The following is a 16,352-nucleotide window of genomic DNA, read 5'->3' as shown; positions in this document are numbered from 1 at the left end:
GATCTGCCCCTGCCTCCCTTTCTGTTGGAGCTGGTTCCTGATCCTGGCGGGTGCTGTGCCATTTGCTGCGTGGGTTCCTCTGGCAGCGTTTGCTCATTCCAAGTCCACTTTGGAATCGCTAACACGCATCTGCTCTTCGGATTTTCCTTTTTGTTTTTGCTCTGATTTCCACATTGAAAATGGGGCCATCACGGGAACACTCTCATTTTACTGTTGTTTTTTTTTATTTCCTTGATTTTTATTTTTTTACTTCCAAGGACACAATTTCGAGCCCTGAATTCTTCTCTTCTAACCTCCCTACTTTCATTGCAGATCTTACATTGTAATTTATTTTCTTTTCTTGTTCCTTCTTTCTTATAAAATGCGTAACGGTTGTGAATTTTAGTCATTATTAAATGAGCTCCTTTTCCTGCTGTCTTGTCTTTTAGGTATGCTCAGCCACCCACCCATCCCCGTTTCCGAGCTGGCTGAACACACAGAGCATCTCAAAGCTAATGATAACCTGAAATTATCCCAAGAGTATGAGGTATGAGCAAGAGTGAGTGTTGTGCATGGGTTTGCAGAGCCAGGAATTAGGGAATTCAGACAGGCCTTCATCCAAATGAACAGCTTCGTTTTAAAGACCTGGTTAGCTGAAATTTAAAAGCTATTTATGTATTGAAAATTAAGTACTTGCTGAGAGCTTTGCTGGGTTCAATTCTAGCTCATAAAAAGAAAGAGGTTGGTCTGTGAGCCGCTCCTGTTGGGTCAGCAGAGGCTGAGCTCTCTCAGAGAAGGGATGCAGTCCTGGAAGGGCTGCTGGATGGGATGGAGCTGTCCTTGGGGTACCATGACTTGCTGCTGGACACAGGAGACCAAGTGAAGGACTGTGACACCCAGTTTTTACAGCTGAGCTTGGGTGAGATGAGCAGGGAGTGCTCCACAGCTGATGCCATCAGCAGCCACGGAGCTGAAGATGGGAAAACAGGATGATTTGTGCTTCTTGTCATGTCTGAGGGGTTTGTGCACATTTTCCCTATCCTGGTAGTGTTTGGTTGCCCAATCCCAGACTGGTCTGGGTTGGAAGCACTTTAAAGCCCATCCAGTGCCTCCCCTGCCATCATCAGGGACCTTCCCCTGCCCCAGGGTGCCCCAAGCCCTGTCCAGCCTGGCCTTGGGCACTGCCAGGGGTCCAGGGGCAGCCACAGCTGCTCTGGGCCTCCCCACCTCACAGGCAGAAATTTTTTCCTAATATCCGACCTAAAACCTGTCAGTTTAAAGCCCCTTGTCCTATCATTCCATGCCCGTGTAAAAAGCCTCTCTCTGCTCCTGGTTTTGCTGTTGAAAAACATCAAATGCCCTGGCATTTTTAGCCTAATGGTGAGTCTGGACTGCCTGTGTCTGTTTGCAGGCAGGGAGCGAGGGGATGTTTTCCAAAGCAAGGGATGCTTCTCCCTGCCCTGACTCCCTGATCCCCGGGCACCTGGAGCAGGGTCAGGCCTTGGAGAAGGCACTTTCTGCTCTGCCTGGGTCTCTCCTCCCACGCTGGGTCTCGGGGGCAGCAGCAGCTCGTTCTGTGATCCATCCAGATTCCAGAGGCTGATCTGCATAATGCCACATCCCGAGTGCCCTGGCTCTGAGCCAGCCCAGCCTCCTCCAGAGGGAGAGCCAGAGCTGAACAAACATCGCTAATGAAGTGAAGGCGAGCCATGATTAGAGGGATGGAGAGCAAACAGACACATTACAATAGTATAAATACCCATTAGTAGGAATTCTCCACAGCCAGAGCGAGCTCTGTGCTGGTTTTGTGGATGGTTTTGTACCAGCTGTGCCCGGCGGGGTGGGCACAGCCAGGGAGGGCAGCGGGCTGGCTCAGAGGGGTGGATCTGGCATCTGGGACCCCGTCCCCAGAGGGTGGCAGTCAGAGGGAGAGCAAGCAGCAGCAAACACAGCTCTGCACGTTCCTGCCAAGCCTCCAATTGAGGCAAACCCCAAGGGCTCTGCAAAATGATGAAGGAATTAAGCCCTTGTTTTATTTAATTCTCTGGCTGAGGATTTAGAGGTAAACGTAATTAACCTAATTTCCATATCTGGGACAGCTGGACTTTAGAGAGGGAAAAAAACCGACCACCAAACCTGGCATAAATCACTAGGACAGGCAGAGGGGATTTTTCTCTCCAGTGCATTTCATTGTTTATTCCTTCATCCCTTCTAGGAAAAATCCGTGTTGATGGAGTGTCCTAGGGCTGGGGTCCCTACCCCTGCTTTGTGCTGGGAGATGCACTCTTGTCCCTGCCAGGCTCCCATGGGGCTTCCTCCCCATTTGCACTGGAAACCTTTGGTGCTGAGTCCAGAGGGGGAGTGACCTCAGATATTCCACCTGGAGCCAAGGGAGATGGGACCAAGGGGCTGAGGTTTTCCCACAGCAAAGCTGGGTTCTTGCAAACAGTGATTGCAGCGCTCCTGCAGAGCCACGTGGAACAAGAGCTCAGAACTGCATTTGCTGCTTTTCTCCTCACTGACTCTCCCATTTCCTCTCCCAATCCCTCCAGTCCATCGACCCTGGCCAGCAGTTCACCTGGGAGCACTCCAACCTGGAGGTGAACAAGCCCAAGAACCGCTACGCCAACGTGATCGCCTACGACCACTCGCGGGTCATCCTGCTGCCCATCGAAGGTAGGGAGGGAGCAGGGCTGGATTCCTGCAGCCCAGGAACACACTGCACACGCTCTCCTCTCATCTCTATTTATATTCTTCTCTTTACGTCTCCCTGGGAGTTTGGCCAGCAGGAGATACCTCTGTAAACCAGGCATTTGTTAAATTCTGGTGACTGACATATTCCCCTGGAGCTGCAATCCCTCATTTCAAGGGCTGGTTTATCAAGAAACTGCCTTCCCTTTGCTTGGAGATGCCTGTTTGATACATCTCTGACTAACAGGAAGCATTCAGACCACATAGTGCTTTAGAGGGAGCAGAGCAGGGTGGTGGGAACGCAGAGTGGGGCTGCTCAGGGAGGAGTGGAAACAAGCCCAGGGCTGATTGTACAAACGTGAGAGGCAGCAGCAGAGATGTGGCCACTGAGTTGTACAGGCACAAAGATCACTTGACATGCAGCCCCTGCTGCAGCCCTGGCCCCTAAAAGGGGGATAAGAAGGGGTTAGAGCAAGCCTGGCGGGTCATAAATTGTTTCCTGAGCTGCTTATGTGAGCGATGGTGCAGTCAGAAAATTTACATTAAATTTCACAACTCGTGGCTCTTGACAGAGCTGCTCCAGTGCACGCCAGGATAAGAGGGGCTTGAGATGGAGTTGAACAGGGCACCTGCTTGGGTTGCTGCTGCCAAGATAATGCTGGAGTTTCATGGGCTCAGGATGTGGCTGTTCTAGGTGGATAAAGTCTTCAAGGCCAGTCTTGCGTTGCCAAGAGCTGATCATCAGAGCAGAGAGGATGTGGGATGTCCTGGTAACTGCCTGGTGAATGGATAGGTTAATTCCAAAGCCTTTGAGACCAGGGAATTGCTAAAATAATCTCCCTGTGCCACAGTAGCTCCGAGGGGCACGGGGAAGGGGGAGAGCTGAGGCAGCAGCAGAGCACATTGATTTGCCAAAAAACTGCACAAATCTGGATTGCTCTGGTCTGCTATTAGAGGGCTTTAAATGTTTCTCCTTGTGAAGCTGACTGTGTTCTGCCTTGGTTTAATTCTGAGATTAATATTGTATGAGCCAAGGAAAGCAGAGGCTTTAAAAAGTTGCTTTGTCATTCAAGGGAGGGCAGAAGAGCACGAGTGAGGGAGTGAAGGACACTTGGGCTGGTCTTGGATCTGGGGCTGGATGCAGGCAGCAGTTCCAGCTCTGCCCAGGGCTCTGTGAGGGACCAACAGTGCAAGGATGATGGGCCAAGGTTGAATTTTCAAGCATGTGAGAGGTTCTGACATGTCTTGGCTGCTGCGCTCCTTCCTACCGGGCTCTATTTTATGCTCAAGGCTGGAAGATGAAAGGAGCTGGAGGAATTAGTTTTGTTGCTTTTTCTTTGTTTGAAATCTGGATTTGTCGAGGATGCAGACTGCCACTGCCTGCTTGGTCAGGAAGAAGCAGTGGCTTTAATTCTGTGACTTCTCTGAAGCTGGGGCTGTCACAGTGAAACCTTGCAGGAGCTCATGCCACCATTTCAAATGACAGAATGGACCCCAGGGGGCTGGGGAGGAAATTCATTCTGGAAGTTCAGCCCTAAACACGCTCCTGCCATGGCAGCCACCTTCTCTCCCTCCTGAAATTTCAGACTGGGAGGGAGCAAGGGTAGGGAACCCTGCAGAAATTGAATCAGAAGCCATTTCTCAGCAGCTGAAGTTCCCGAGTGCCCTTGAGGACAGGGAGGCTGCTCTGGGCTCTCCCCTCACCAGCAGCAGCAGCAGCAGCAGCCCCATTGCTGCAGCCCAATCCCCCCGGTGCTGCTCCCCAGCCTTGGCTCCCCTGCAGACAGGAGTGAAGGGCTCTGCACCGAGTTAATCATGGGTTTGCAGATCCTGCCAGCCCTGCCAGGCACTCGCTGTGCTCGGGAGCAGCCAAACCAGCCCCGAGTGCTCCGTGCCAGGCGCCGGCTCTGGAGCTGAACCTGGGCAGCGCCGCCTGCCAGGGGCGGTTTAACTTCAGAGCAGCTTTCTCCTGCCATGTCCCAATCAACCTCTTCACTCTGGCAGTGCCTCCTGCTCATCCTAAACCCTCAAGCAGGGACCCAGGCAAGCAGCTGGAGCTCAATAGCCTGTAACTCATGTGAGTAGGAAAAAAAAACACTCTTAAAAATGACAGCGGGCAATTTACAGCAAGTCAAAGCCTGTAATTTCAAAGGCTTCATTGGCTAAATCAAGCCTGGCTTTATTCTTTACTCTGTCCAGCTGTAGCTCAATGCCTGGCATTAGACTATGGAGCACACAGTCATTGACCAGGTGCATTTGCTGCCTGAGCTTGGGGCAGGCTGGGACAAGGACTCGGGTTTGTCCTACAGACACTGATGCAGCAGGAGCCCTGCTCCAGGACTTTGCTCCTGTTAAGCACATGAGTAAAAACAGCACGGTTTCAAGGCCTGATATTTGGTCTCTTTAATACCTTTTGCAAGGAGTTACTGTCTCTCTGCAATGCAGGATCTTGAGCTGGGAAAACCTTGCCAGAAGCCTGGGTCATCCCGACCCACCAAGGCTCTGGTGTTTCTGCAGGGAGCTTCTCTCTACCAGCATCCCTGCAAAAATCTCCTCGTGCTTCCAGCTGTGTGAAGTCCTTGCAGATGCCTGATTTTTGCTGATTTGACACAGGAATTGTGGGCAGTGATTACATCAATGCCAACTACATCGACGGGTACCGGAAGCAGAACGCCTACATTGCCACCCAGGGGCCCCTGCCAGAGACCTTTGGGGACTTCTGGAGGATGGTGTGGGAGCAGCGCTCAGCCACCATTGTCATGATGACTAAGCTGGAGGAGAAATCACGGGTAAGATGCATGAGAGGGATGACTGGTTAGTCATAATCCAGGGGGATTGGAGGGGAGAGCTGGGGGAACAGCAAATCCCTTTGATGTGCAGCCAGGGGGGGATTTCGGCCTGCTCTGCCAGCACCCTGAAAGTTCAGTGATTCGTTGCTTTTAAAAAAACAAACCATTCACCCTGGAAAGCTGCAGCCTCCTTGGCAACTCCAGGAGAAGGGGCTGCTGGATCCCACTGCATGTCTGTCTTGGAGTTAATCATGTGGCAAGTTTCACATTCAGTTCTTTTGTTTAACAAGCCCCAGTACATTCCCTCTAATCTTCAGGATCATTCCAGCCTGTTGTCGGTGGGATTGATGTAGCATCAAAGTCTGTGCTTAGTCAGTAGGAGCTTTTTCTGGTGGGTTTGTCCCTGTCCTGCTGCTGTGCAGAGACACTTCTTGCACCTCCCCTTGCCTTTGCCACCGGCCCAGCTTCCCCTGTAACAGGGCAGTTTGGGAATGAGCGTCCCCCCAGTTTGGGTTTGCCCAGCACTGAGCCATCCCTCCTGCCTTGCAGATAAAGTGTGACCAGTACTGGCCAGGCCGAGGCACAGACACCTACGGAATGATCCAGGTGACCTTGCTGGACACCATTGAACTGGCCACCTTCTGCGTCAGGACCTTCTCCCTGCACAAGGTGAGCTGGCTCCTGCTCCTCTTTTCCCTGGAGAGGGGCTGGAACACTCCTGGTGAACTGCAGGAATACTCAAGGGTTTCTCTTAAGGGAAAAACTCAGAACAGTGGATGGAAAGGGGTCACATAACCTGAACTATTTACACCTGCAGGCTCCAGTTACAAAGGGGTCTCAGGCTGCAACATTCCAAAAGATCAATAACTATCTGATGTGACCACTTTGGCTCATGGCAGTTCCAAACCTTCATTCCCACCCCCAAGAGCTCTGAATTTCCCTCCTAACAGTCCCTCTGCATGGCAGGGGTGGCACTGGGTGAGCTTTAATGTCCCCTTCACCACAAACCATCCCGTGACTCAACTTTACTAAAATTAAAATAACGATAAGCATGACAGACATTATTAATAAGCAGGGTCCTTCTGAAGCAGCTCCTGCCCTTCCCTGTATGCAGTGGGGGAGCACAGATGGGGCTGTGGCCCAGGGCACACCCAGCCCAGGCTGTCCCTGACCTGTGCCGTGCTGTGCTGCTGTCCCTGACCTGTGCTGTGCTGCTGTCCCTGACCTGTGCCGTGCTGTGCTGTCCTGACCGTGCGGCTGCGTCCGACCGTGCCGTGCTGTGCGTGCTGCAGAACAGTTCCAGTTCAGCGCGGCAGTTCCAGTTCACGGCCTGGCCCGACCACGGCGTGCCCGAGTACCCCACCCCCTTCCTGGCCTTCCTCAGACGGGTCAAAACCTGCAACCCCCCGGACGCCGGGCCCATCGTGGTGCACTGCAGGTACTGCTCCCCTCCCCTGGCACGGGGCCTCTGTGAGGGAGGCATTCGGGAGGGGTGGGTTTACCTGGGGACAGAGCTCTGGGCCACAGGTGCATTCCCAGGCAGCATCTGAGAAGGGAACCTGGGGATTCCATTGAGCTCAGCGTGTCCTGAGATGATGAGGGATGTAATTTGGGCCAAATCACTTGGATTGAGTGCTCCAGGCCAGGCGGGACAGGGCTTGGGGTAACCTGCTCTAGTGGAAGGTGTCCCTGCCCATGGCAGGGGGTGGCACTGGATGAGCTTTAGGGTCCCTCTGGAACCAAACCATTCTGGGATTTGATGATCCGGTTAAGCAATGGGAAGTGCCTGGTGCTGTACCAGTGTCTGGTTCTGTGTGGTGGGGCTATCTCTGAGAAAGGAGGAGGAGGATCAGGTGTGACCTCAGAGGGTGTTGGAGGTGTTTGGGAGGCAGAGCTGCCTCAGCTGCCCAAGGCAGGGCTGACAGTGATTGACAGAGGGTTTTTGAGTGCTGCAGCCTTCCTGATAATGCCAGGCTGAAGGCAGGTAACATTCCCTAATTCAATTTAGAACCCAGTGAGGAATCCTTGAGGCCTCAATGCAGATAAATCCCTGTGATCCTCAGGAGGGTGTGGAGGAGCCTGCAGGTTCCCGGGCACTGGGGGAAGATCTGAATTGTGCAGGCTGCTGGGGAAGCTAATCCTGCCTCTGCTGGAGGATGCCATTTAAACAGTCTTTGTGAGTGGGCAACTTATCACTACCCTTGCAGATGGCAATTATTGTGTACCTCAGAAAATGAATAAAGAGCTGTCAGCTCACAACCAGCTCCCAGATCAGCTGCTAAATTCTTGCCAAAGCTCCAGTCACCTGCTTGGTTCAGGTGTTAGGCAGTCTAATTAACAGAGATCAAGGGGGCTCCAGGAAAAAAGGGACAGCACTAGAATGGTAAAAGGAAACCCTTTATTAGCAGTGGCACAAGAGAGCACAGAGCCCTGCTGAGGCACGAATGCTGTTACACACAGGTCTGATGTTACCTGATGCACAAAAACATTGAGGGAGAGAGGTGACGCATGTTACTCATTACAACATCAGAGCTTTTTCAGCTGCAGAGATCTGAGAGATTAAACAGGGGGTTTTAGATCCTGCCAGCCCCCTGTTGGAGCCTCAGGGGGGCTGCTACAGCTGTGCCTGGCCCAGAGTGTCACAGCGGAGGGGACATAGGACAGAGAGGTGTGCAGGGGAGACAGGGCAGCGTGCAGGGGACACAGAGCAGCATGGAGGGGACACAGAGCAGCATGGAGGGGACACAGAGCGGCGTGCAGGGGCAGCAGACACTGCCCAGTGAAGGCCACTCCATCACTCCCTGTGCCCTGTCCCCAGCGCGGGCGTGGGACGCACCGGCTGCTTCATCGTGATCGACGCCATGCTGGAGAGGATCAAGCACGAGAAGACCGTGGACATCTACGGGCACGTCACCCTCATGAGGTCCCAGCGCAACTACATGGTGCAGACAGAGGACCAGTACAGCTTCATCCACGATGCCTTGCTGGAGGCCGTGGCCTGCGGCAACACCGAGGTCCCGGCTCGGAACCTCTACAGCTACATCCAGAAACTGGCACAGATCGAGGCCAGGGAGCACGTCACGGGCATGGAGCTGGAGTTCAAGGTGAGGCTGGGCCTGCCCAGGGCTGGCTGGTCACAGGGAGCCTTCGTCAGGCTGGCGGCACCTTGCTGCTTCCATGTGGGAGGTGCTTACATTGCTGGGTATGCAGTTCCCTGGGAAAGCCTGCCTGGTACCACAGGCTGCTTCCCTGGTCATTCCAGATCCAGAATGAATTTGCTCCCTCTTAAATTGGAGGGGTTTTTAACATTTTGAGTAGTAGTACTATTTTCTGAAAGTTTTGCTTAGGGAAAGGCCTCACCCCCAAAAACAAACCCCGGGAGGGCGCCCAGAGGGGTAGGCCAGGTTAAGGGGCTGGCAGGGGGTCAGGAGCAGCCTCCAGCTGAGTGTCCCCTGCCCGCAGCGCCTGGCCAACTCCAAGGCCCACACCTCGCGCTTCATCAGCGCCAACCTGCCCTGCAACAAGTTCAAGAACCGCCTGGTGAACATCATGCCCTACGAGACCACGCGGGTGTGCCTGCAGCCCATCCGCGGCGTCGAGGGCTCCGACTACATCAACGCCAGCTTCATCGACGGCTACAGGTACGGCCCTGCCCCGCCCCGAGCCCGGGCTGCCTCGCCGGGCAGCCCCTGCTGGCCACCACCTGTGCTGGCCATCACCTGTGCTAGCCCCATCACCTGTGCTGGCCATCACCTGTGCTGGCCATCACCTGTGCTAGCCCCATCACCTGTGCTGGCCACCACCTGTGCTGGCCATCACCTGTGCTAGCCCCATCACCTGTGCTGGCCATCACCTGTGCTGGCCATCACCTGTGCTAGCCCCATCACCTGTGCTGGCCATCACCTGTGCTGGCCATCACCTGCCCCATCACCTGCACGGGCAGCCCCTGCTGGCCACCACCTGCCCCATCACAGCGGCCAGGGGTAAATCCCACCCCACACCCAAATCCAGCCTGCTGAGGAGATTTTCCCTTGTGGTGGTCTTAAATTGCCTCTCTAATAGCTAAATTATTAAATGATTAAATTATTATTAAATGATCCTCTAAAGCAGTGCAGCCCCTCCTCAGCTGCAGGTCCTGAGCACAGAGGGTCAGCCCAAGGTGGGTTTGGCTGTTGGGAGGTTTCTAAGTATGGATTGGGCTTTTTGTTACCTCTGTGATTTGGGGGCATTGCGATCCCCAAAGCTTCCCCCAGGAAACTCCAGCCCTGGGAGCTGCAGCCCTCCATGGGTGGGTTTGGAGGGAACAAAGCAACTCCATGTGCAGCTTTTGCTCCTGTCCAGGACCAGCAGCGCTGGCCACAGCTGTGGCACTGGGATTAGGGCAGCTTCATGCCTGGAGGTTGGATTTACACCTTGGAAATTATATTTAAGGAGAGCTTTTCACCATTGGCTCTTTTTTTTTGACCACTGTCACCAAAGACATCCCAACCCCTTTACACCCATGCAGTTCTAGTCCTTCCCCAGCATTTCCATGTGCTCTCCTCCAGCTTTTCCCTGCATTCCCCAAAGCTGCTGCCCATGCAGTGCTCCCCCCCACTGACCCCTCCTTGCTTTGGGCTCCCCAGGCAGCAGAGAGCCTACATAGCCACGCAGGGGCCGCTGGCAGAGACCACCGAGGACTTCTGGAGGATGCTCTGGGAAAACAACTCCACCATCGTGGTGATGCTGACCAAGCTGCGCGAGATGGGGCGGGTGAGTGGGGCTGGGAGGGGATCCTGGAGGGCAGGAGAGGGGCTGGGAAGGGATCCTGGAGGGCAGGGGCAGGGGCTGACAGGACCTGTTTGCCCTGGCAGGAGAAGTGCCATCAGTACTGGCCTGCAGAGCGCTCAGCACGGTACCAGTACTTCGTGGTGGACCCCATGGCTGAGTACAACATGCCCCAGTACATCCTGAGGGAGTTCAAGGTCACAGATGCCAGGGTAGGTGCTGGTGTGGGGCAGTTCAGACTGGGAGGAAAGGGGCTGGCAGAAGGGTTTGGTGGGCTTGGCTGAGGTGTCCACTCTTTCTCTGGGATTGTCAATGGAGTGTCCTGGTAGGAAGGGACCCACAAGGATCATCGAGTCCAACCCTGCACAAAATAAGGTGCTCTGCTCACAGGACAAGACAAAACAGCCTCAAGCTGTGCCAGGGGAGGTTCAGGTTGGACATCAGCAGGAATTTCTTCATGGAAAGTGTGGTCAGGTAGTGGAAGGGGCTGCCCAGGGAGGTTTGGAGTCCATGTGCCCAAGAGCTCAGTTGTGATGAGGAACAGCACACACACACACAGATTGGGCTGGAATATTTGTTCTTACAAATTGAAAGTAGTTTCGAACCTCTCTCACTGCCTTAAGTTGCTTTGTTAGAGAGGTGCCTGGCTTTGAGTTTAGCTGCAGCTTATTTGAGGCAAAAGCAGAAAGCATTTGCCCACAAAAGCTGATAAAAATCTTGCAAAGGTTTCTCTGCACCCTTCAGAAAATGAGCACTTCTACGGCTTGGAGAGGAGCCACTGTCAGTCATGTTCAAAGGGACAAATTCACTCCAATAATCTTCGATTCAATGTCAGGTTTCTCATCTGAAGGAACATTTCAATACCTTCTCAAATTTCTGTAGCAAACATAACCCTCCCTCTCACAGCACAGCTTTTGAGGTTGCCAAAGTATTCCAGAACCTGATAATTCAATTTGCAAGGTTGAGGAGGAGGATGCCTCATCAGTCCTCATAGAACAAGATTTATCTTCCTGTCAGCTGTAATTCTGACACTGTGGCAATTCTTTGTGAAGATTGATTAGAGGGGCCAACACCTCACCTTGAACGTTCCTTTGCTGAAGACTCCATCTGTGCTGTCTGCAGTGGTCAGAGCTTTCAGCACCTGCCAGGATATGGATCTGTGCTGACAGCCTGACTCCAGGAATGTCAGCTGCAACACAAGCAGCTTCATCACACTGGGGCTGGAGAATAAATACGTGTGCACTTGACTACAGCACAGAGCTGCCTCAACTTCTCATGCCCTTTAACAAACTAGCAGCAAAAAGAGGGGGGGTTTTGCCTTTTGTGTGTGTTGTCACAAACACAGGTGTTGAACTATTCCTGTTTTGTCCTGCAGGATGGTCAGTCACGAACTGTTCGTCAGTTCCAGTTCACTGACTGGCCAGAACAAGGTGTGCCAAAATCAGGAGAAGGTTTCATCGACTTCATTGGGCAAGTGCACAAGACCAAGGAGCAGTTTGGCCAGGATGGCCCCATCTCTGTCCACTGCAGGTAGGCACCTGGACACACCTCACCCAGATGGGATGTGGGAGAGCAGAGGGAATTGAAATCCAGATATCCCCCTTTCCACCCCATCCTTGCAGGGAGATTTCTTGGGGTGTTGGTGCCAAACATTTGCCTCTGCCAGCCAAACTCATCTCCCTTCAGCCCTGGCACTGCCCACAAGGCTTTTGACTCTTTATATTTAGAGAGATGAAATATCTCTGAAGGAGATGGGAGCCACAGTGTGACGTACAGCATATCTATAGAATAGCTATAACATTTGACCTGCAGAATTAGAAGTATTTTTTACCAGTCTCAGCCCAATTTACAGCTCCAGCACTGCTGGGCTGTTTGCTGCTAGCAAGAATTGTACCTCCTTACCCACAGGCAGGAGAGGATGATCCATTCTTATTAAAATTATTCATTTTCAAAAGCCCAATATTACATATTATGAATAATTTTCCCACTGAATGCTGTTTACCACTACCCAAAGCTTTTAAACTCTTAAATTTCCCTTCCTCAAGCATTTTTTGGGCCACGCTGTGGCACTTGGGTTATTTCTGGGTGTCTGTACTGGAGGACTGACCCAGGCTCTCCACTTCCAGCACGTTCACAGGGCACAGCTCAGCCCCACCCCAAGCAGCATTTATAGGAACATTTGGACATTGTAGCACACAATTCCCTGATGATTTCCTCCCCTTCCTGCAGTGCTGGCGTGGGCAGGACCGGAGTGTTCATCACCCTGAGCATCGTCCTGGAGCGGATGCGCTACGAGGGGGTTGTAGATATTTTCCAGACAGTGAAGATGCTGCGAACACAACGACCTGCAATGGTGCAAACAGAGGTGAGGGGGGCCCCTCCTGTCCCAGGGATCATGAAATGGGGTGGGTTGGTTTGGGAGAGACCTCCAGCCCCTCTCGTTTCACTCCCTTCACTGGCCCAGGCTGCTCCAAGCCCTCTCCCTTTCTGACCATTACCAAACCCTCACCTGAGCTCACTCAGCAAGCCCAGGCTGCACTGCTGACTTCACCTAAGACATACAAAATTAATTTTAAACCAAATATTCCTATTGTTAGAAAGTCCCTTAAAGATTCCATCCCAGTCTGGAGGCTCTATTCTTAGCCAAGCACACGAATCTGGCTGTGGGGCCGACAGGAGAGGTGGAGTGTTCAGTACCTGAGAGGCACAGGCATAAAGGGAGAGCTGGAACTTCCCTCTCCCAGGAGTTCTCGGCTCTTTGAGAATCACAGAGGTTCCTGCTCAGCTTTGTGCTGTGTGGAAAGCAGGACAGGGATCCTGAGGAGCCATTCCCACCCCTGAGGCTGCTTCTCTTTGCTGTTGGCAGGATGAGTACCAGTTCTGTTACCAGGCAGCTCTGGAGTATCTGGGAAGTTTTGATCACTATGCAACATAAAAAGCCATCGTTGTGCAGACTCTACCAACCACTTCAGTCCTGGAAGGCCTCTTCTGACCCAGGAGGAGCGCTTGAACTTACAAAACTGACTCAGAAGAAGAACCTTTTCATCTGGACAGTGCATCGGGAGCAGGGGGGAGGATTGGAAGGAACACCCCTCGGGCATCTCCACCTTGTGACCTGGCCCTCGCAGGGGCAGCCCAGGAGGGCTGCTCAGACCTGCTCTGGAACCTCAGGAGGTGTTCCCTGGGGAGGATGGATGGATGGATGGATGGATGGATGGATGGATGGACATGGGGAAACTGATCCAAAAGCTACAACACACCTTGGGAACCGTTTCTGCTGGAGAAGGGAAGGAAAAACCAACTTTGGTTACATCATTAGAGTTCAGTTTATTTACTAATGTAGTTGGCAGTCTTTAAAGGAAGTCACTTGCAGAATTGAAGGTGTTCTGTGAAAGAAAAGGAGCTAAATCTCAACACTTAGGCAGACTTAGGGTCAGGAGTTCTTCTAGCTGGAGTCTTAATAACCTCAGTATCAGCATTGGGATGATTCTGGGCTTGCAGGCACCTTGCAAACATTCACGGGATGCCCCTGCCATGCCAGAGGTTTTACAGCTCACATTTTGAATACTTAGAACATTCCTCATTTCTTCTAATTCCAAAATTTATTTTTTAGGATATTTAAAAGGATAAAAGAGCGAGTTACAACCCCCAGAGCTGGCTGTGGGGGGTAACCCCTCCCTTCCTTGGGCTGGGGTCTCTGGCTGCTGGGTCTGGGCCCCCTCCCAGCACATCAGGCTTTCCTTGGAGCAGGGTGGGATGAAGGCAGCCCCTTGCCCAGGCTCTTTGCACACCCACAGCCCACTGCTGCCCTGAGCGGCTGTGTCCCCCTGCTCCTGCCAGCAGCATCTCCCTGCAGGAGCCCCAGAAACACCTGCAGAAACTGATCTCCCAAATCCAGCTGGTTCCTGGTGCCAGCCCCTCGCCTCTGAACTCAGCAGCTCTCGGGAGCTCCTCTCAGGACTGGCCCAGCACCAGGCACTCCTTGCACATCTCCCACTGTCCCCAACATGCCCCAGCTGTAAAAGAACTGGGAAAGATCCAGGAAGGTGCATCCAATGGCAAATACTGTGAGTGGCTTTCTTTAAAGTATCGATGTAACTGTAACAAGTGACATTACCTTTTTTTTAAATAGTGTATTTTTTCCTTTTTTTTTTAAAGACAAAGAATATCAGTCAATGAATTTAAAAGAAAAATTTGCTTATTTGTTCATATTATGTTCAAAGACAGTCTATTTTTTCACTGTAGAAATGTTACGTGTAATGGCTGTGATATATAAAAATGCAGTGCAAATTGCTACTTCTACATATTGCTTTTCTACCATTTAAAAGGTTTAACTTGCTCATGTAAGAACAAAATGTCCTTTCTAGATTTTTTTTTTTATTATTAGTAATTTTTTTTTGGGTTCTCTTGTTTTCAATCACAGACATATCCCAGGTCCCTGGAAGGGGGGGAGCAGCAGGTGCAGGGGTGGTGGCAGTGCCAATTCCCCTTTAGCTGTGGCCATGGAGGGCCAGGGCTGAACTGGGACATTCAGCACCACCAGTGGCTTTTGCTGACTGGAGACAGAGGAGTGATTTTGGAGCCTTGAGGCCCATCAGGTGTTTTACCATCCCAGGTGTGTTGCAGACCCAGCCTGGCCTGGCTCTGTGCTGCTTGTGGCTCCAGGAGTGCCCAGGAGTTTCCCTGCAGCTGCACACAGAGCTCAGGATACCTGAGAAAAGCCACCCTGCCCCAAACTCTGCTCACCTCTGCCCTCTCCTTTTTTTTTATTTTTCTAGAAGGGGTAATCATGGCCATCAAGTGCTACCCAGAACCCCCCACACAACCCATTTCCTGTCTTTAACTGCAAAAAATGAAAAAGAAAAAAAAAAAGAACCGACTGAAAGGCTTCTTCGAGATTTTACTTATTTGTGTGAAAGTTGCCCAAATTTCTAAGTATGTTGCAGCAAAATCTTACTGGACAAGTTGGGGGGAGGGGGGAGGTTTTTTTCTTTGTATGAGAGCAAAGTGCTGTTGCTTTCACACTGTTATTTCAAACTGAAACAGTAAGTGGTTTTCATACCACGGTGTATGTAGATATATTGACTTTGTATTAAAGGAAGATTGTCTGAACGCGCTGCAGCCCTGTGTGTGTGGGAGGGTGCAGCAGGGCGTGCCTGGCTGACAAGGGTCCGGCTCCGAGCAGCGCTGCTGCAGTCTGAGGGGCACCCGGCTCGGGGGCAGAGCCTAAGGAGAGCCCCCACACTATAGCAGAGAGCCCCCACGTTATAGCAGGGAGCCCCCACGTTAGAGGGGAGCCCCCACACTATAGCAGAGAGCCCCCACACTATAGTAGAGAGCCCCCACGTTATAGCAGGGAGCCCCCACATTAGAGAGGAGCCCTCATGTTAGAGCAGAGAGCCCCCACACTATAGCAGAGAGCCCCCATGTTAGAGCGGAGAGCCCCCACGTTAGAGGGGAGCCCCCACACTATAGCAGAGAGCCCCCACGTTATAGCAGAGAGCCCCCACGCTATAGCAGAGAGCCCCCACACTATAGCAGAGAGCCCCCACACTATAGCAGAGAGCCCCCACATTAGAGCAGAGAGCCCCACGCTACAGCAGGGAGCCCCCACGTTATAGGGAGAGCCCCACGTTAGAGCGGAGAGCCCCCACGTTAGAGGGGAGCCCCCACATTAGAGCGGAGAGCCCCCACGTTAGCAGCAGAGAGCCCCCACGTCAGAGGGGAGCCCCCACGTTAGAGGGGAGCCCCCACGTTAGAGCAGGAGCCCCCACGTTAGAGCAGGGAGCCCCACGTTAGCAGGGAGCCCCCACGTTATAGAGAGAGCCCCCACGTTAGAGAGAGAGCCCCCACGTTAGAGCAGAGAGCCCCCACGTTAGAGCGGAGAGCCCCCACGTTAGAGCAGGGAGCCCCCACGTTAGAGGGGAGCCCCCACGTTAGAGGGGAGCCCCCACGTTAGAGCAGGAGCCCCCACGTTATAGCAGAGAGCCCCCACGTTAGAGCAGAGAGCCCCCACGTTATAGCAGAGAGCCCCCACGTTAGAGCAGGGAGCCCCCACGTTATAGCAGGGAGCCCCCACGTTATAGCAGAGAGCCCCCACGTTAGAGCAGGGAGCCCCCACGCTAT

The 16,352-nt window shown here is 52.8% G+C and overlaps 1 protein-coding gene across 1 annotated transcript in view; it reads left to right on the top strand.

Moving 5' to 3' along the window:
• Positions 1–15,338, top strand: part of PTPRS (protein tyrosine phosphatase receptor type S) — a 93,582-nt gene extending 78,244 nt beyond the window's left edge. The window contains 12 exon segments of the mRNA XM_030966548.1: positions 429–526; positions 2,532–2,655; positions 5,284–5,459; positions 6,009–6,128; positions 6,752–6,897; positions 8,278–8,563; positions 8,922–9,100; positions 10,085–10,211; positions 10,313–10,438; positions 11,602–11,756; positions 12,456–12,591; positions 13,093–15,338. Coding sequence (XP_030822408.1) covers positions 429–526; positions 2,532–2,655; positions 5,284–5,459; positions 6,009–6,128; positions 6,752–6,897; positions 8,278–8,563; positions 8,922–9,100; positions 10,085–10,211; positions 10,313–10,438; positions 11,602–11,756; positions 12,456–12,591; positions 13,093–13,161 — 1,742 coding nt within the window. The 3' untranslated portion in view covers positions 13,162–15,338.
• The last annotated feature ends 1,014 nt before the right edge of the window (positions 15,339–16,352 follow it).

This window comes from Camarhynchus parvulus, chromosome 28 (assembly GCF_901933205.1).
Source record: "Camarhynchus parvulus chromosome 28, STF_HiC, whole genome shotgun sequence".
Lineage (NCBI taxonomy): Eukaryota > Metazoa > Chordata > Aves > Passeriformes > Thraupidae > Camarhynchus > Camarhynchus parvulus.
This window is presented reverse-complemented; position numbering and strand designations above follow the sequence as displayed.